The 19,744-nt window shown below is 44.7% G+C and overlaps 3 protein-coding genes across 3 annotated transcripts in view; 2 read left to right on the forward strand and 1 right to left on the reverse strand.

Annotated features, from left to right (window-relative positions):
- LOC109041644 (protein D3) overlaps positions 1-19,744 on the forward strand; it is a 427,804-nt gene that overhangs the window by 53,037 nt on the left and 355,023 nt on the right. The window lies entirely within an intron of this gene.
- LOC109035698 (putative odorant-binding protein A5) overlaps positions 1-19,744 on the forward strand; it is a 119,639-nt gene that overhangs the window by 46,277 nt on the left and 53,618 nt on the right. The gene's annotated exons all lie outside the window — the stretch shown is intronic.
- Positions 11,051-15,503, reverse strand: LOC140224839 (uncharacterized). The gene is made up of 2 exons (XM_072301620.1): positions 14,596-15,503; positions 11,051-13,181 (listed from the first exon to the last, which is right to left on the reverse strand). The coding sequence occupies exon 2, from the start codon at positions 13,089-13,091 to the stop codon at positions 12,141-12,143; it is 951 nt and encodes a 316-aa protein (XP_072157721.1). The 5' UTR covers positions 13,092-13,181; positions 14,596-15,503; the 3' UTR covers positions 11,051-12,140.

Raw genomic sequence — 19,744 nt, forward strand, 5'->3', positions numbered from 1 at the left:
TTTAAATTAATGGTTTCCTGATGTATGTGGAATGCCGAGGACTGCGTGTAAAGTAACCTGTTTTTATATATAACCATCGGAGTGTCTAGGTAACTACATATGGCAGGCCCTTTTATTTCGCTCGTCGCTCCGTGTCTGTGAGTTTTGATTACAGCTGTTTGATCTGTGTTCAGCACGAATATTCCATCTTCATATAAGTAATCAGCTGTCAGTTCATGCATCACGGGGCTCTGAAGTTGTGCATCCGTGCAAAAATAGGTGTCTATGTCTCTACGGCAGCTGGTAACGGATAAGTTGTTTCCTTCCGTAACGTATATTGGCGAAAAAAGTGTCAATTTACCCTCTGCGTTGTTCTTAGCAATGGCATGCAGTTCCACTCGCTGGCGTCTGGGAATTATTGGGACGATGAGGACCCCCTCAGGTAGTCCCTCGTTACTTCCTCCATGTTGAAGGCTATCCTTCCGGTGCTATATAGAAGGTACGGTGTTTTCTGATATACTGTATTAGTTAGCTCCGGGGTGTTTTTTATTAACTCTCTCAGTTGGGTAAGCGGGATTATGGTACTGGTTAATTTTTCACTTCTCAGGCTTTCTATCAGAGCATCAAATTCGTTCATCACCCAGTGACGGAAAACGATTTTGGTGATGTTTCGTTGGGATTCGCAATTTGCTTGTTTTGCGGCAATACTGAGGTGTGTTAGCTCCCTCCGTATTGCTACAAACTGTAGCTCCTGATTAGTAGCTGTTGTTATGATGGCTTTTTTTAGATAATTGCCTTGCCTACTCGCTTCCATCCTGAGTTGGTCTATTTTATCGTTGAGCATGATGTACTTGTAGCCCATCCAAGCTGCTGTTCCGATCCCTGCTCCCACGGCGATCGCTAGGGGTATCAGCCGCTTTTGCCGGCTAAGCGTCGCCCCCGTGACGTTGGTTTCCTTTTCGTTTACGGATAGGAACATGCCGGCTAGGGCATCATTTCTCTCTATCACGCCGCATATATTTATGTATTGTACGAGGTCGATGACTACTGGGATGAGGGTTTCACCTTCTAGACTCAAAACCTGCCGGTTGGTTTTAAACGTCACAAGTTTGGAGTCGGACAGCTCATTGCAGGGGGTAGCTGGAGACGCAATTTGGGTGATCACAAATACACTTAAAAAACAGATTTTTGGCAGGGTTGGATACATGTTGACTTACGCTCTTTCGTGCACGCTCGTGTTACCTCCGGGACTTTTCTTGGGCTTCTCTCTGCACAGATAGAATTTTTTAAAGGTTAGTCTTGATATAATCATTTCGCTAATTGTGTTGTATGTAATAATGCATTAATAGAATTGGGTTCTGTGTTTTAATTGAGACGGGATCAGGAAGGGGGGTGTAGGTCGTAGCCGAATGAGTGGTGTCATTTCCTTCGTGATGGTCATGCTACACTCTCCCGTTTGTGCGCGCGGCGGGCGGGGGAGGGTGGGAATTGTTCCCCGCTGTTCAGGAGACTTTATTGCGCCAGCTTCCTGACACCTCGTCAATACTGTCCTCCAGTACCTATCTGCGGACAATATTTTCTGATTACCTAGCAGTATCATTAGCGCTCTCGCTCTGCTCAGGAGTACGTTGGTCCTTCGCAGATCATTCAGAAACCCGATGCTTGAGGCGTTGCCAATTTTCCTCTCTTGAGTGGTGCGTACCGTCGATATTATTGCTATTAATTTCTCCGTTCCTTGGAACTCTTCTACTGTTCCTACGCGAATTTGCTCCCAGGAATTCTGTTTCAAGCAATGCAATATTTTTTGACGTTGAGCTCTGTATGGAGTGATGACGCCAATGTCATCTTGTGTTATGACATGGTTGCCAAGTCTCATGTGGATGAGAGTATTCACATAAAACACTACTGTATTTACTTCAGCTTGATTATAGTAGCTGGCTGAGTGAGTGTCCTTTTGCTGCACGCCTTCCGTTCCTTGGAAGATAATCGGCGTTGATGGGTTTGGCAACAGTGGGCAGTTGAGGGCGAGATTGACTACACTCTTTGGCGCCATTGGGCGTAGTTCATTTCCGTAGCATAGTTCATTTGACAGTGCGATTATTTTAGGGTGGCTTCTGAAGTGATTCAGTAGCTTTATGGCGGCTGTGCAATTATACTTGTGTGTTTTCGGATCTGGCAAATATAGGGCCGTGCCCATTAGTCGTTCCATTAGTGATAAGTTTAAATGCAATTTTCGGGCCAAATCTGAGTTAACTACTGGGCGCAGCTGCAGGTGATCTCCCGCTAGTACAACTCGACGGGTGCGATCTTCGGAGTCAATCAGTGTGAGAGGGATTAAGGATTCAGTTTCTGGTGCTAGTCCACACTCATCTAGGAAAATATGCGAAAAATGTGGATTAAGGCCATTGGACACCAGTTTGCCGGCCCCTACATTGGTGGTTAGAACAATCATCGGAGCTCTCAGTTTGCTCTCGGAGAGAGTAATGGTTGAATCCTTGGGTCCCATGTTGCAGCAACCTGAGTTTAAGATCTTTTCGGGTATTTGCGCGCTACTTCGGCCGACTGAGTATAGTCTCAATATTTTCGATGCTGGTATCGTTTTCAGCAGTTCTAACGTGTAATCGTCTACGGCTGAGTTGGATGGTGTGCAAACGAGTATTTTTGTCCCGTCGGCGCCCAAATTTTTACACAGTTGCCGGATCGCTTCCAAAATCGTGCAGGTTTTCCCTGTGCCGGGCGGTCCGAAGAGAATAAAGGGGCATTTTGAATTTACAAATAAAATGCTTTTCACTGCCATCGTTTGTTCCGGGTTTGCGGCAATGTCAGGGTTAATCCACGTGATGCTACTATCAAATTTTTGAGGTTTTGCTGGCGCTACGGTTGGGAAGAGCGTATCGGTAAAAAGCCTGTCTGCGTCTCTTACCGCTCTGTGCGCCGCTTTGAAAGGGTATCTATTTAGCAAAAAGCTAACATTTACTTTTCCTCCCTCCTCATATTCATAAAGAAAGTCGGCAGGCACGGTTATCTCGGCTAAACCGTCGGTTAGTGAATGGATTTTTCCGGCATAATTCAGGTCTGGTTTGGTGCTTACAGCGATTCGGAGGAAATCTCCTTTCCTAATCGGTAGGTTTTCGTTTTGGTGCAACTGTAAAGGGATAGCTACGCTAGTTTCAGTTTCCACAAGGTCGATCATTTTCAAATCTAAGGCTTTTAGGGCTTTCGAAGCTTGAATTTCCTCTAGAAACAGTGCCAGTGAGAGGCGAGTTTTGTAATCAATTTGGTTTAATTTTTCCATCGGGGCTTCTCCTTGAGATAATTTTTCGAAGAGATTCACATATGCTTGCAGTTCCTGCGGTGCTAAGTCTGAAGTGCGGGCAGGGGGTGGGGGTTTTCCATTCACTAGGGCCCTTACGGTGGGAGGGACCGAATAATTGTCCAACTTCACCCTTTGTTCGCACGCAATGCAACACACGGGTGTCATCGTCGACTTCATTTGCCGGCGTTTGCTGAGCTGTCTACTCATCTCCTCCCTCCTCCTCTTCATCAGCCGGCCCGGGCGTCCATGTCTCACATTTCGCTTGCTATTTCGTGATGGGATTACTGAATATATGTTTGAGCGTTCCACTCGTGGGTCATGGAAAATCCTCAATCTATCCAGTTGAATTTTTCTCAGCTTTGGATGTTTCTGTGTTCCGAAATTTATCTCATAGATTGAGCAGTTGACTTTGCGATGTACTTTGTATGGTCCTCTGTACTGTATTGCTAGTTTTCTGGCCAGGCCTGTCTTTACGTTCGGGAAAAACACTAGCACATCACTGCCAATCGGTAGTTCTACGTGTTTGTGTTTCGAATCGTATATTCGCTTCTGTACAGCCTGTGCTTTGTAAATTTCGGCTATGGCCGTTTTTCTAATTTCTTCCATCCGCTTAAGTCTTTTATTCTATGGGAGCGCCGTCCGGTTGTGAGTCTAGGCTGAAGTCAATTGGGTATGTCGGCTTCACGCCGAACAACAGTTCATATGCCGAGGTTTTTGTGCTGCTGTTGACATGACGGTTCAAGCAGGCAATGGCAATGGGTAGGTAGGTTGGCCAGTCGCGTTGGTTTGGGCTTACGTAACCTCTAATTATCGTTTTTATGTATTTGAACCTTCCTTCTATCATTCCTGTTGTTTTCGGACTGTATGCAGGATTTATTCGCAAGGTGCAGCCCATTTGCCGCAGGAGTACCTGGATTGATTCGGCTATGATTGATGTGCCCTAGTCTGTTTTTAAATACTGTATGGGCCCAAATAGACAATTTACTTTGTGTAGAAACTTTCCGATTGTTTCAGCGTTGTTTTTCGCCACTGCTTCTGCATAAAGAAATTTCGTGAAGTAGTCGACACAGCATACAATAAATTCTTTTCCGCAGCTTGATTTTCTTACGGTGGCTACGTCAATGGCTACCTTCCTGAACGGGTAGGGCTCGATGTTGGTAGAGGTCATTAGCCATTGTGGGAGGTGGTTTCGGCTCTTTGTCAGCTGGCACGTAGGACAACTTCGCACCCAAGTTTTTGTGTCCTCTCTCAAATCATGCCACCAGAACCTTGTAACTAATTTTTCCGTAGTCTTTGCAAGCCCAGGGTGTCCGGCCGCGAAGTCGTCGTGGAAAGCTCGAAGGATTTTTGGTCTTAATGTTTTGGGTACGCATAGGAGGCGATCTCGCCCCTCAGGTCCGAATTTTTTCTTGAATAATCGGCCGTTTTGTGCTATGAAGAATTGGCGACTCATTCGTAGTTCTGATGATGTTGCGTTTTCGGGCGTTCTGAGGGCCCTGAGAATGGGTTCGAATTCCGAATCATTTTCTTGTTCCTTGGCGATTTCGTCTAATACCGTGGCTACACATGTAGGAGTCCCGGAGCCTGGAATGGCCCTAGATAGCGCATCGACGTTTGAGTGAACTCGTCCAGGTCGGTGCTCGACTTTCAGGTCGTAGTCAACTAATTTCAGGCATAGTCGTGCTAGGCGATGACTGTCGTTTTGGAGTGTTACGTAGTTCAGTAGACTAGCGTGGTCAGTGATCACGCGTGTTGTTTTTCCAAATATATAAGACCTGAATCGCTTTACCGCTTTGCACAGCCCAAGTAATTCGTACTCAGTGGCCGTGTAGTGTTGTTCTGTAGTCGTATAAAGCTGCGAATAGTAGCATACTGGCTTAATGGTCTTGTCGTCAAATACCAAGGATAGCACCGCTCCACAGCCGTACATACATGCATCAACTTCAAGGACGGTCTCCAGTGTAGGGTCGTAGCAACTTAGGATTGGTGGGGAGCTGAGTATCCCTTTTAGCTTTTGGAAAGCCTCCTCTGCTCTGTCATTCCAGGTAAAAGGCGCGTTGGTTTTGGTTAGCTCGTATAGGGGCCTGGCTATGAGGCTCGCATTCTTAATGAACCGCCTGTAATATCCGACCAGCCCTAGGAATCTTCTAACTTTCGTGATTGAGTCGGGTCGCTCGTAATCCAGTACAGCTTGGCATTTCGCAGGGTCGACTTCTAGTCCACGCGGAGTTTTTCGGTATCCTAGGATAGACACTTCCTCTGTAGCTATGGCGCATTTTCCGTAGTGTAGTTTTAGGTTGAACTTGCGTATGCGGTCTAGAACTAAGCGAAGGTTATGTATCATTTCGCTGAAAGTTGATCCAATTACATACAGGTCGTCAAGGAATGGAACTACTCGTATGTATTTTAGTCCTCCCAGCATCGTGTCGATCATTTTACAGAAATGGCTCGGAGAGTTGACCCATCCCTGAGGCAGGGATGAATACGTGTTATGGCTGAACGGGGTGGCAAAAGCAAAGTATTTTTTTGCGGTTTTGTCCAGTGCCATCTGGAAGTATCCCATTTTCATATCTAAACGAGTTACAAAGGCCGCTGAAGATATTGCGAAGAGTGCTGCTTCCTGATCTGGGATTGGGAAACGGACCTTTCTTGTGATTGCATTTAGTTGCCTGAAGTCATTCACTAGGCGGAATTCATCGCCTTTTGGAACTAAAATGGCTGGTGAACCATATTCCGAATCGGAATCCTCCAAAATTTCCTGTTCCTTTAGTCTGTCGATCTCGCGCATGAGCCAATCAATCTCTTTTTGGCTCAGGCGGTACGGAGGTTTATAAATGACGTCATGTGGTGCCAGCTCAATTGTGACCGGGGGCCATTTTGCTTGGCCACCTTTCATCGGTTGGTGAGGCCATACGAAACAGTCATGATATTCAGCTAACAAGGAATAAACCGTGTGTTTATCTTCTGGGCTCAATTTTTCATTTACGTTTATGAGCATGAGATCATCCATGAAGGGGAATTTCTTTAAGTCTATGGGGGTGTCTTTTTGCTGCGGTGGAGTTTCCGCCTCCGAGACGGTCCCCACTAGGGCGTCTAGGAACAGGATACCTGCGCGCGCACTGTTATTCCGGATTACAACGGTGTCCATCGTTTCCAAATTGAGTTTGGGGGTGAGGACATCAAAGGGTTTCCCACGGTCGTGGAGGCATGGTTTTACCTGGACCTCGCGGAATTTAGTTCCGCCGACGTAATAAATAGGTACCGACTTAACTTCATGAGCCTTAAAGCTTATAGATTCTTTCACTCTGAGCGGAGACGTCTCGGGTGCAGTGTCCACACTGTCAGCGAGGTCGCACATGCTTGCAAACACTGTTGCCATATCTTCTGGTTCCCGGGTCATACAGCAGCCCGTCGAACCATTCGTGGCTGCAGAGCTGGGAGCAAAACGGAGTTTGATTGGTTCCTGTACATTGCTTCTCAGTGTTACGGTCTCGGATTTGAAGTCCAAAAGACACTGATGGTGCTGCATAAAGGGTACGCCTATCAGTGCTGATGTGGGCAGCTCAGAGGCCACAAAAGCTGTATGCTGCACTTCCTCATTTCCAAACTTCGCAGTAAAAACAGTTTGGCCCAAGGGTTCGAATTCTTGACTCGACGCTGTAACTAGTTGGACGTCAGTCACAGGGTAAATATCTCCCTTAGGGACTACATCAGGGTGGAGGATGTTCACCCCACTTCCCGTATCGAACAGTAAGTCTGTTTTTACATCGTTTATTTCGCCTGTTACTCGTAAGGGTTTGCATAGGTTGAGTTTCCTGGGTTCGCTCGGTTTCACGGATAAAACCGGGTCTGGAGTGCTCATTTTTGGGAGGATCGATTTTAGCTCAGCTGAGATCGCCTGAGCAAATATACTTCGCCCCACATCATTCAGTTGAAATCCGTTATGGTCAAAGGTCTCGCGTGTCAGCCTATCTTCGTCAAGGATGGGTGCTTTAAACTCATAGCGACTCGGTGCCAATGTGAGCTGTCCTCGAACTGAAATATTTATCAGTTTAATTTTGCCATTGAGTCCTTCCTTGTCGTACCGTGGTAATATTGGAGCCAGTACCGTCGGCAATTTGTCTGTAAGGGCCTTTATTTCAGCCAGTGGTAAGTTATTTACAAAGGCTGGGAAGTTGTGCTGAACCGGGGAGCATTCCAGGTCCTCGCCTCCGACTATTAACACCGCAATTGTGTTGTCACCTGTAGAGGGCAATAATTCCTGCAACTTGGCGATGGCGCGATTGAATGTCACATTCGGAGAGCCATGGCATTCTACTTCTGCCAGCTGACTCAGCTGTGATTCAATAAGCGCACAAACACCACGTACATGAAGATCCCCGATGACAAGGACTCGGGGTCGTCTTGCGTGGCCTTGCTCGTTATCCGACACTAGTTGAACATGAGTTGGTGGCACACTAACCTTGGGTGCTGCGTCAGATGTTCTTTGCACAAATCCCAGCTGATTGTGCGCAGTTATTCTCAAGACAGTGTTTGACGTATTACGGGCTGTAACTACAAACCGATTCGGTGAAAAAAATACAATTGGATTTACCGGGGTTACCTGTAACTCCGGTGGAAGGGTTGGATTAAACATATACGCGCCCTGTTCGAGGTCACGACCCCTAGGCACGTCGACCTGCAACACGGCGGATTCCCCGGGTTTAATGACCGTCTCATGGCGGGCGGCCGCCCAAAATATCGCTGGAGGTGACTCTTTATGTGCCTCTATTTTCGCTCTGGTTGAGTCTGAACTGGCGTGAGGCATTACGCGTTTTTTTCCGTCTGCAGGGCCGCAGCCACACTTAATTTTGGGCATGATAAGGCTTGGTGATTTGGGGCCCCACACAGTTGACAAATAGGTTTACCTGCTTTCGTGCGGTCCATAGAGTTTGACCGGCTGTGAGGGTCATAGGGACGCGGTTGGCCACCCTTGGGTTCTCACGATCGTTCGGTTTCGGGGGTGGCTCAGGGCACTCGCGGACAAAATGAAAGGGCGAGTTGCACCGGTAACAGGCGGTTCACGCGAGGTGGTTGCTATTTTCGATGCTGGAGTCCTGTCATCAAGGCCCGGAAATGCCTTCCCGATGACCGCGATTAACGTGTCCAACTTTTCTTCTGCGGGGCTGGGCGCGGCGAGTTTTGGCTCGAGTGGTGGTTGCTGAGAGGATGGTAGGCTGAAATTCTGGCTGATGACGGCGATTAGTTTGTCCAATTTGGCTACTGATGGATCAGGGCTCTCAGGTATTTGATCCCGCACTGCTACAGATCCATCGGGGAATTTGGACCTTATGAAGGATTCGACAAGCTCCACTCTAGCTGCGAGGGCTCGCTTCTTTAATTTTGCTCCCTTTCGAGCCGATGAGTCCTCGTCAGAGCTATCTTCACTGTCAGAGTCTAGGCATTCCTGAGCGAAGGTGATATTTTCCACTAGTTCAGGGACGGTAGTGATCCGCTGTTCTCTCGCAAGTTTTCTGACTTTCGGCTTCAGTCCTAGCATAAGCTGATCGATGAACGTTTCGTCCGAGACGGGATCCTTCAGATTTCTCCTGTAACGAAGCATCACATCCAGGTAGTCCAAAGGCCGCTCATGTGATTTCTGGGCCCGTGTTTGGAAGGATCGCCGAGTAGTACGCGCCATGGTGGGCTGGAAACGGGTTTTGAAGGAAGTTTTCAGGTCCGCCCATGGCAGCGCATTTAAGGCCTCGAAATTGTTGTCAAACCATAGTCTAGCAGTTTTTCTGAGGAAATACTCAAAAACCTCCCGAACGCTTGCGTCGTTCCAGTTGTAGGTGCGTCGCAGCCGATCTATTGAGTCCACGAAATCTTCAAGGTCATCTTGGGTCTTCCCTGAGAATGGGGCTATGGGTAGTTTGCACAAATTGTTAGGTAGTAGCTCCGCCATGGCTAGATTGTCAGCAGCTGGATCCTCCGAATCCTCCGAATGAACGGAACCTGGGGGCGAGGTATCTGTTTCTGAGGAAATCCGACCTAGAGACTCCCGGAATAGAACCCACGCGGCGCTGTCGCGAGGAGAAGTGCCAATGCCCGAGTCAAGCAGCAGGCCAGAGTTTTGTCTCAAGGACGTCGCATCACTCGGTCCAGCGGTCTCACTCGAAGTCTGATTTAGTTCGGTAGGGTGGGACTGTATATAGTCTTGATATGGAACGAAAATACCTGTCTGCGGACTTGGGGTTGCCCCTGGGTCGGTGGACCACCTTTCTCGCCGGACGTCGGCGCGAGTCCTAATGCAATGTGACGGAGGGGAGGGGGTGGCACATCCACTCTCGATTATCCGCGAAAGCGCGGCACGCGCGAGGGCTAACTGCTTATATGTATATACGTAGCCTCGCTTGGCTAATTCAATCTCAAGCTGACGGCTTTTTAACGCGTGTAAATTAGTAATGTGACCGTCGTCACTGTAAACAATGTCGATTAGTGAAGGATTTTTGGCACGGGTGTCACGGTCGTAATCTTCCACGCTTTTATACCGTGCGCAAAGGATATTCAACCGACAAGGGATCGAACGGTCAATGAAACCGGGTTTTCGGTTCTCGATACACTCTACAAGTTTATGCGCGGGAATGGACTTCAGCAAGTCGAGGACTTCAGAGATCTTCACCTCAGTGTCCCTGACTAGAAGGCCCTCTTCCTCTAAGAGTGGTACAACCGTGGAAAATTCGACGTCGATAACCCGACCATGCGCTAAAAGGGTGAAGGTGTGCATTCACATGCAACTCGGCACAGTTCGGTCAAAAAAAAGAAAACATGAAGTATCCTGAATTAATTTTAAGAATGTTGTTGGTTCAAAAAGCTGCCCGAAAATTTAGGGCTAGATCCCGGTTACTGAGAGTAAAAAAAAATTTAAATCTACTTTACACAAATAAACCCGCGATAACGCGCGTAGGGCGGCTGGGGGTGCGGGTCCAAGAGGATGGTTTTTTGAGAGCAAGAAAAAAATTTAACAACACAATGAATGAGGAAAATTCAGTGTGAGTTGGTGCGCACACGGTTTAAGCCAACGGTTAATACGGCGTGGAATTGCGCAACGGCGCGAGTATTTCCTTGCGGTATGCGCGGAAGGGGAGGGTTTGCGATAACACGATTTATGGGTGTTCCTGTCTTTTAGGTCCTAAGTAACACATGATGAGAATTCCAGAAATAATCAATGGGCACTTTCCCGAGAGACAGAAATGAGCGATAAAATTTAAGAAAAAAAGAAAAAAACGATCAATTAAATAAATAACTACCCTTCAGATTAAGCAATCAAAAGAGAATACACTTAAAAAAAGGAAAAGGAAGAAAAATGACAAAGAAACAGCGAAATATATGGCTTGCTAGGGGGCTTGAAACCTGAAAAAAAACTTGAAAAAGCGAACAAAATTGCAAATAAGAGACTTGAAATATAAATTAATACAACAACAAAAATTTTAGTGGTAGAGCTATGAAATTTAGGGGAGGTTTTGCTTTGGCTGCGAGAACAGGGAAAGTAGTTGGCTCAATGGAGATTCAAAAGGAATGTCCAACTACCCGGCGCCTCCACCAATTGGAACGCGGGGCTGCAGATCTCTCAGGGTGCGTTGCAGGGGCGACTAGGAACCAGAACCACAAAACAGCATAACACAAATAAAAGGGGGCGGTTCCACCAGGTCGTAAATGGGGGGGGGGGGAGCTACGACCAGCTCCGTGAACTCTTTGGGGGGGGGGGTAGTAAGGGGGAGAAACTGAAATTGGGCTTACCCAGCACGGCACGGCAATATAGGCTGCTTAAATCCAAGGGACACAAGTTCGCAACAAACAGTCACTTTTACGCGATTTATTTAAGAAGAGTACACTTAAACAAGGAACACTCTACAGAAAAACACACTTTACAGAGTGCACTCAGAAACACACACACAGCAGACTCTCGGAACATAAACGCTAATCATCGAGGATTATCGACGCGAAAAACAGACAAGGGGGTGGAAAATCGCGGCACGGCGGGAAGGGGCTCCTGGCCTTGTCCGGGACTTTGCGACTTGGAACTTTAGGATTACGAAAAGAACGAGTGACACCTACGTTGACGGGAGTGGGATGAACGGACCGTAACCGTGAACGAAGAGCGACTGGCGATCTTGATTTTTCCAGAGTTTTCCTGGGCCTAAACCGAGGCTGAAACAAGTCCGTTCCCACGGTTTAGGCAGGGCCAAAAACTCGGACTCAGCATGCATGGCCCTGTCTGTGCATCTCTGAGCGCATCTTCGTTCAAGGAGACGACCACCGTTGTCACATTGCTCCGGGCGCAGCCTGGTGGCCGGCTAAAAGAGATAGGTAGTTGGAAAAGCGCTGGGAGCAATATGACAGTCCTCACTTCCGGCCGCTGATGTCATATTGGCCGGGGCCCGTCAGTGCATGTGCAAACTCGCCTCTTTTCCGCTGAACACGGTCTGCTCCTCTCCGGAGACAAATCCATGTAATCCAGAATCTGCGAGGCTTCCCACGGTATTTTGTCTCGAAGAAAAGCACACCGGATTCAGCGTCCAAGTTCGAAATCCGCTCGTCCCCGGCCAAGGCCAGGGGCCCATTCGAGGCACCCAGGGAGATTGAATGTTGGGGGAGGGGGGTTGGTTCTTATGGGGGTTGAGGGCTCGCTAGCGCTTGCCCTCATTGCAATGGCAATGGCTTGTTTGTATTTCTCTTGAAGCCCTTGAATTGTTTGCAAAATGATTAAATTTTCCGGAAGTTTAGCGTTGAATCTAGATGCTAAATATCTCATGTCTTCAACGTAATCATGAGGATTTTCTCGTTCCCCTTGTTTTCTCTGCGTTCACATTAACCAGTCCGTTTCTACCGATTCGAATTTTTTTAGTAGTTTCTTTTTAATTTCTTCGTAGGTTTCGCATGCTTGGAACTCCGCTTTCTCATTTTCGTAGAATTTCTTAGCTCCTCCTTGTAAGCAGTTCCACAAGTAATATTTCTTCTCCGCAACTGAAAGTTCTCTCAACTGATCCTCATAATTCGCAAGGAAAGTCTTGATATTTTCGTTATCTCCGCCAGAAAATTTTGGTAAAGCTTCAACTTTGACTTTGATTTGGTAGTTGTTTGGGTTACCTAACAACAGATCCTGCGGCATGATTGCATCGTAGAAATCGTTCGTTTGATATCCGATTCCCGAATTTAAGTTTTCTTCGGTTGTAAAGCTCTCGTTAAATGCGTATGAATACCTTTGGTCACACGATAAGTTTTCCCAATCGTTTTCTAGAGTGACGTTTTCTAGTCCAGGGGTTATGGGCGTGTTCTCAGTAATTTTATCTGGGATGAAGTTTTCAGGATTATTGTAAATTCGGATCGGGTTCACGTAGCCTCCTGTTTGGTCGTCAGATTCCTTAGTCTCCTCGCTCCTCTCAGCCGTCTCGCTTGTATTTGGAAATGCTTTCTTTTCAAGCCGGAGTAGATATTTTCTGGCTTCTTCTAGAGTTCCTTCGAATGCAATCCCTCTTTTCTTCAACTCAAAAAATACTGCTGGAGTATTTGCACTACTAATGTTTAGGATTCGGCCGTTCTCTATTTTCCACTCTGTCGGCTCTACTTTGAATTGTTGTAGACTGTCAATGTCTGCCTGACATAGTTTACTCGCAAACTCTCTTGTTTTCTCATCCGACTGTTTTTTATTTTTAAATACTGTAGGAAAATAACAAACCAATGTCTTTTGAACTGTTGCTACAGGGACCCCGAACTCTTCTCCCTTCGAACTCTTGAAAAAAATGTATTTTGACATGAAATAATTTAATTGCTTTTTTCGGTGGACATCGAACGAACCATTTCTTAATCAACACTTTACTTAAGCTAGTAAAACAAACTTACTCACCTTTCCACGATTTAGTTTAGCAGCTTTGGTCTGAACTGGGACCTTCTTGGACTTTACCGATTTCTTTTCCGAGCTGGAGGAAGCATCTGAGTCGAAATCTGACTCTGATGATGACTGAAGTTCCTTGCCATCAATTGAAGTGAAAATTCGTTTTTTAGACATTCCTAAGAGTTGGATCAAACAGTCTGCTTTCAGTTCGTTTAGAGGAACAGTCTTCAACAAGGGTGGTAACATGTTTTGGATCAATGTTGGACCTAGAGAAGTGAACATTTGCTCTATCATCTCATCTTTATCATCAACATAATGCTTGATGGGATGAAGTTCAATACTTAGATCTACTTGTTCTGAGTCAGAGACCTCCTCGTCTCTGAAGTTTTGCAGCTTATCAGATATCATTTGCTTCATTTTTTTGAACTTCCTTTTCTGAAGTTTATCTGGCTGATCACTGTATGGCTGCATCTTTCTTTCTTTTTCACTTTTTAAGCAAAAAATAACTTGAATACATACAGTTAAATTGAAAAATATCCTCCCCTAAGAAATTAAAACTCCCAAAAACTCAATTTACAAAATAGCAAAAACAACAACATTAGAGACTCAATTGCAAGAATTTGGCTGTACCGAATAGTTTTTCAGAGAACTGGTGTGAGAAAAATTTTAAAGTAAATAAAGTATTAAGCTACAGAATAATGTATGTTGAAAAACAAAATTAAAAAGTAGATAGACTTATAAAAAATTCAGGAAAATGACTTACAAATTAGCGAACTATATTCAAAAAACAAGATGAATATGTGTAGATGAAGAGATTTCTAATTTGACTTCAGGAAATATCTTATGGCTTCTCAATGAGTTGAGGGATCTGATCATTTCAGGTGAGGGTTTCTCCTTTGGTAACTCTGGCTTCAAGATATTCAATTTTTCTTTCCAGATTTGTCAATTTTGTATCAAGTACTACCAATCTGGAGCGACAGGACATATGAGATTTCGTGTTCAACAAGCTGTTCGGGAGATTTCCATTTGTATATGCAGTTTCTTTTTGTAAAAATTTGAAACTTGTGTGTAGAGAGACATTCATTCACAATTGATAGTAAATCAGCATGAAATGCATTGAAAAATACTGTCGTCTTAGGCGACTTCCACTCTATTCTGCTTGTCATTATTAACGCATTCTTGAGTGCCGAGGTTTCCTTGTTGAAGCAGTGCAATGTAATCCTGTAGTCATTCGAATCCGGTTGTGAAATAGGTACATCAATTCGGAGTTTTGCCAAGAGTTCATCCATTCTTGTCCAAGGCACTGGATGCAAGGGGTCTTCCGGCAGCATCATGCTAGATTGATCCGTCCAACTTATCATTCAGGTCTTGATCTTCTCGCATTTGTATGTCATCAGTTGGAGTAAGGTAGCCGCAGATTGCCAACCTTTCTGCATGATGCGGCCTCTCGATATTCTTAGAACACGATAAATTACGAAGATAAATTCCGATAAATACGATTTTTAATAACGATAATACACTTACACTGATACAATTACACTTTAATACAACGCGATTTTTTACAAATTACAAAGGGGTACCGGGATCGCTACTGATTAACTTTTTTCAAAGAAAGCGCGGCGCCTACACTATGTAGTGGGAACTCTATGGGGGAAAATGGAACCACACTTTATATCTTACGATGTACACTATATTCTTGACAAGCTGCTCTAACAGGGGCCGGACCGGGTTATGTCTCGGGTCTTTACACCTCACACCGACTAACCCCGCACGAGCGGCTTCCGCGAGCTTTTATGCCAACGCCCGAAGCTTCCGTGCCCAACTCCGACTTCCGAATCGCCGGAAGCCGGGGTCACTCTTGCCGCAAGCTCCGCGCGCGGACATAAACAATCGCGTCTCAAAAACTCGCATCTAACACACCTGACCCTGTCACTGGCATGGAAATCCGCGATATCTCACGACTTGCCATGTCCCCAAACCAACTTCCTCCAAGTGGATCGGTAAAGACCTCGTAGGTCTTTGCCCGATACCACTACAGTATAATATCGATAGTCTCCACCATGATAGCGTTAAACGTCTGTACAGGCAAAGGCTGGATGAAAAGTTGGTGGAGAGGTCTTTTAGTAGCACTGAGGAGCATTATCAATTCATTAAGGATTGTATTCACTCTGCGGCCAGTGAGGCCTTAGGAGTTTGTGAAGAAGATAACTCGAGGCGTAAGCCATACTGGTGGGACGCGGAAGTGGAACGAGAGATCCAAGATAAGCGAAACAAGTACCATTATTTTCTGTCCTCTAAGAGGGATGAAGACAAGGTTGTTTACCACATACAAGGTTGTTGGGGGGGGTTGGTTCTTATGGGGTTGAGGGCTCGCTAGCGCTTGCCCTCATTGCAATGGCAATGGCTTGTTTGTATTTCTCTTGAAGCCCTTGAATTGTTTGCAAAATGATTAAATTTTCCGGAAGTTTAGCGTTGAATCTAGATGCTAAATATCTCATGTCTTCAACGTAATCATGAGGATTTTCTCGTTCCCTTGTTTTCTCTGCGTTCACATTAACCAGTCCGTTTCTACCGATTCGAATTTTTTTAGTAGTTTCTTTTTAATTTCTTCGTAGGTTCCGCATGCTTGGAACTCCGTTCTCTCATTTTCGTAGAATTTCTTAGCTCCTCCTTGTAAGCAGTTCCACAAGTAATATTTCTTCTCCGCAACTGAATGTTCTCTCAACTGATCCTCATAATTCGCAAGGAAAGTCTTGATATTTTCGTTATCTCCGCCAGAAAATTTTGGTAAAGCTTCAACTTTGACTTTGATTTGGTAGTTGTTTGGGTTACCTAACACCAGATCCTGCGGCATGATTGCTTCGTAGAAATCGTTCGTTTGATATCCGATTCCCGAATTTAAGTTTTCTTCGGTTGTAAAGCTCTCGTTAAATGCGTATGAATACCTTTGGTCACACGATAAGTTTTCCCAATCGTTTTCTAGAGTGACGTTTTCTAGTCCAGGGGTTATGGGCGTGTTCTCAGTAATTTTATCTGGATGAAGTTTTCAGGATTATTGTAAATTCGGATCGGGTTCACGTAGCCTCCTGTTTGGTCGTCAGATTCCTTAGTCTCCTCGCTCCTCTCAGCCGTCTCGCTTGTATTTGGAAATGCTTTCTTTTCAAGCCGGAGTAGATATTTTCTGGCTTCTTCTAGAGTTCCTTCGAATGCAATCCCTCTTTTCTTCAACTCAAAAAATACTGCTGGAGTATTTGCACTACTAATGTTTAGGATTCGGCCGTTCTCTATTTTCCACTCTGTCGGCTCTACTTTGAATTGTTGTAGACTGTCAATGTCTGCCTGACATAGTTTACTCGCAAACTCTCTTGTTTTCTCATCCGACTGTTTTTTATTTTTAAATACTGTAGGAAAATAAGTAGGGTAAAAATGGGGATTTTAGCGCAGTAAATTATCCAACAGCGTTGCATGATTGTGCAGAAAAATATGAATTAAATTACAGCGTTGTATAGGGATTATTGTACAATATGGCAACGCTGTAAAAAGAAAGTATTGCATGTTGCCCCTTCAATATGCGGGTTATGCAATGGTGTAATAATGCCCCTTCATTTTTCGGGTTATGCAATGGTGTATTTTTTAAGATGGCGCAGCAGCGTTGCCGCGTGGTGCATGTAAATAAATGATTTATTTATTGGTGAAATTTTGCAACATTGCATTTTACAGTGTTGCCAGATGGGGTGAGAAATTAGTTTATTTTTCCGTACAGTGTTGCCAGATTGTGCAAAAAAATTCGGATTTTCGGACTTGTAAAATTTTTCAGTTTCGAGAGACCGTATCTTTCCATATGGGTCGGTATCAGATACTGTAGATTAGGGTCTGATTCGGGAAATTGGAAAATTTTCGGAAAATCACCCTCGTCCGATCCGGCGCGGACCGATGCGATTCTTTTACGCTATCGAAGATCGGAAAACTGTACGGACCGAATTTCGATACGACTTTTCGTTTTCGAGATTTCGGACTTGTAAAAATTTTCGGCTTCGGAAGACCGTATCTTACAGTATGGGCCTGGTATCGGAGACTGTAGATTAGGGTCTGATTCGGTAATTGGATTTTTGGACTTGTAAAAATTTTCGGTTTCGAGAGACCGTATCTTGCAGTATGGGTCGGTATCTGATACTGTAGATTAGGGTCTGATTTGGGAAATTGGAAAATTTTCGGAAAATCACCCTCGACCGATCCGTTGCGGACCGATGCGATTCTTTTCCATTATCGAAGATCGGAAAACTGTACTGACCGAATTTTGATACGACTTTTAGTTTCCGAGATTTCGGACTTGTAAAATTTTAACGGCATCCACGATAGACCATATCTTACAGTATGGACCTGGTATCGGATACTGGAGTGTAGGGTCTGATTCGGTAATTGGATTTTCGGACTTGTAAAAATTTTCGAATTCGAAAGACCATATCTTACAGTATGGACCTGGTATCGGATACTGGAGAGTAGGGTCTGATTCCGGAAATTGGAATTTCGGACTTGTAAAAATTTTCGATTTCGAAAGATCATATCCTACAGTATGGACCTGGTATCGGATACTGGAGAGTAGGGTCTGGTTCGGGAAGTTAAAAAAAATTTCGGAAAATTACCATCCTCCGATCCGTCCCGGACCAATACGATTCTTTTACACTATGGAAGATCGGAAAAACTGAACTGACCGAATTTTGATACAACTTTTCGTTTCCCAGATTTCGGACTTGTAAAAATTTTGGGATCAATAGACCATATCCTCCAGTATGGGTCTGGTATCGGAGACTGGCGAGTGTGCGCTTGGAGATTTGTATCCGAACCTTGTGTTTTGGAATAAGCAACTGGATTGTATATTACAATTTCAGTTTGATGGATCGAAAACCTGTAAAATTTTTGGAATCAATAGAACATAGCCTCCAGGATGGGACTGGAGAGGAGGGTCTGATTCGGGATATTAAAACATTATCTAAGTCCTACGCTGGAAAATATTTTCGGAAAATTCTCCTCCTCCGATCCATCCCAACCCGATACGATTCTTTTACACTATCGAAGATCGGAAAACCGTACGACCCGAATTTTGAGACGACTTTTAGTTTTTGAGAAAATCCAACTTTCACCTAAGTCGCATGCGTATCTTATATGTATATACGAGTTTTTTTACGCTTGCTCGAATAAATGGGTTGGTGTTTCGCTCTTGACAGGTTGTATGTCCGATTGTAAAAACACATCTATGATATATACCTATCTTATGTTATGCGCGGTTCTGTCCTTACATTGTTTTCAGATTGTGTAAAATATTCGGATTTTCGGACTTGTAAAATTTTCGGGATCAATACACCATATCCTTCAGTATGGGTCTGGTATCGGATACTGGAGAGTAGGGTCTGATTCGGGAAATTAAAAAATTTTCGGAAAATTACCCTCCTCCGATCCGATTCTTTTACACTATGGAAGATCGGAAAACTGTACAGACCGAATTTTGATACGACTTTTAATTTTCGAGAAAATCCAACTTTTACCTAACTCGCATGCGTATCTTATATGTATATACGAGTTTTTATGCTTGTTTGAATAAATGGATTCTTGAGTTTTACTATTCACCGTTTGTATGTCTGATGTCATAAACACGTCTATGACACATACCTATCTAATGTGTATACGCGGTTTTCTTCGTGGCCTTCGTAGACTGCGGTCCTCGCTCCGTCCAGAGTTCAAAATTCATCGTGAAATAGTTGTATGTTCATGGATCGCACAACGATGTGACAACTGGCTCTTAGTTTCTACGGATCAAGGGTATCAGAAAAAACTTAAAAATTGCGGGCAGCCCCCCTCGCGAGCGGTATGTTTAGGAAACTTCAGCACAAGCCTACGGGTCCTCACTCTATACATCCCGAAATCAATGTTCAACGTGAAATATCCGTTGGTTCATGGTCGCAGAATCATCTGAGGACTCTAATTCACTTGTATGGATCAAGGGTGTCAGAAAAACTTGAAAATTGCGGCAGCCCCCCTCGCGAGCGGTATGTTTAGGAAACTTCAGCACAACCTACGGTCCTCACTCTATACATCCCGAAATCAATGTTCAACGTGAAATATCCGTTGGTTCATGGGTCGCAGAATCATCTGAGGACTCTAATTCACTTGTATGGATCAAGGGTGTCAGAAAAACTTAAAATTTCATTGCGGGTTCTCACCCAGCGGTCGTGATGCTTTAACTCCGTTTCCGTGCTGCGGTCCTCGATGGATGCGTCACGAGATGATCAATATTCAACGTGAAATATCTGTTGGTTCGTGGATAATCTTATGAATCTTATTCAGTTGTATGGAGTAAGCGGTATACTCGATGACTTCGATTATTTAACACAACTTCATATGAGAATGTCCATGGTTGATGATTTCGAAACTATACCACAGATAGAAACGTAACATATCAATAATCGATGGTATTTGCTTAATATGTCGAAAACGGTACGTCCTAGACGATTTTTGACGAGAACAATCCGCTACATTTCGATTATAAATTCAATGAGAGCACTTGGAAGCCTCTAAAA

The sequence above is a fragment of the Bemisia tabaci genome, chromosome 6 (assembly GCF_918797505.1).
Source record: "Bemisia tabaci chromosome 6, PGI_BMITA_v3".
Taxonomy (NCBI): Eukaryota; Metazoa; Arthropoda; class Insecta; order Hemiptera; family Aleyrodidae; genus Bemisia; species Bemisia tabaci.

Bases quoted from the DNA above. Each gene is read 5' to 3' on its own strand.
- LOC140224839 (XM_072301620.1), bottom strand. From the start codon at position 13,091: ATGTCAAAATACATTTTTTTCAAGAGTTCGAAGGGAGAAGAGTTCGGG.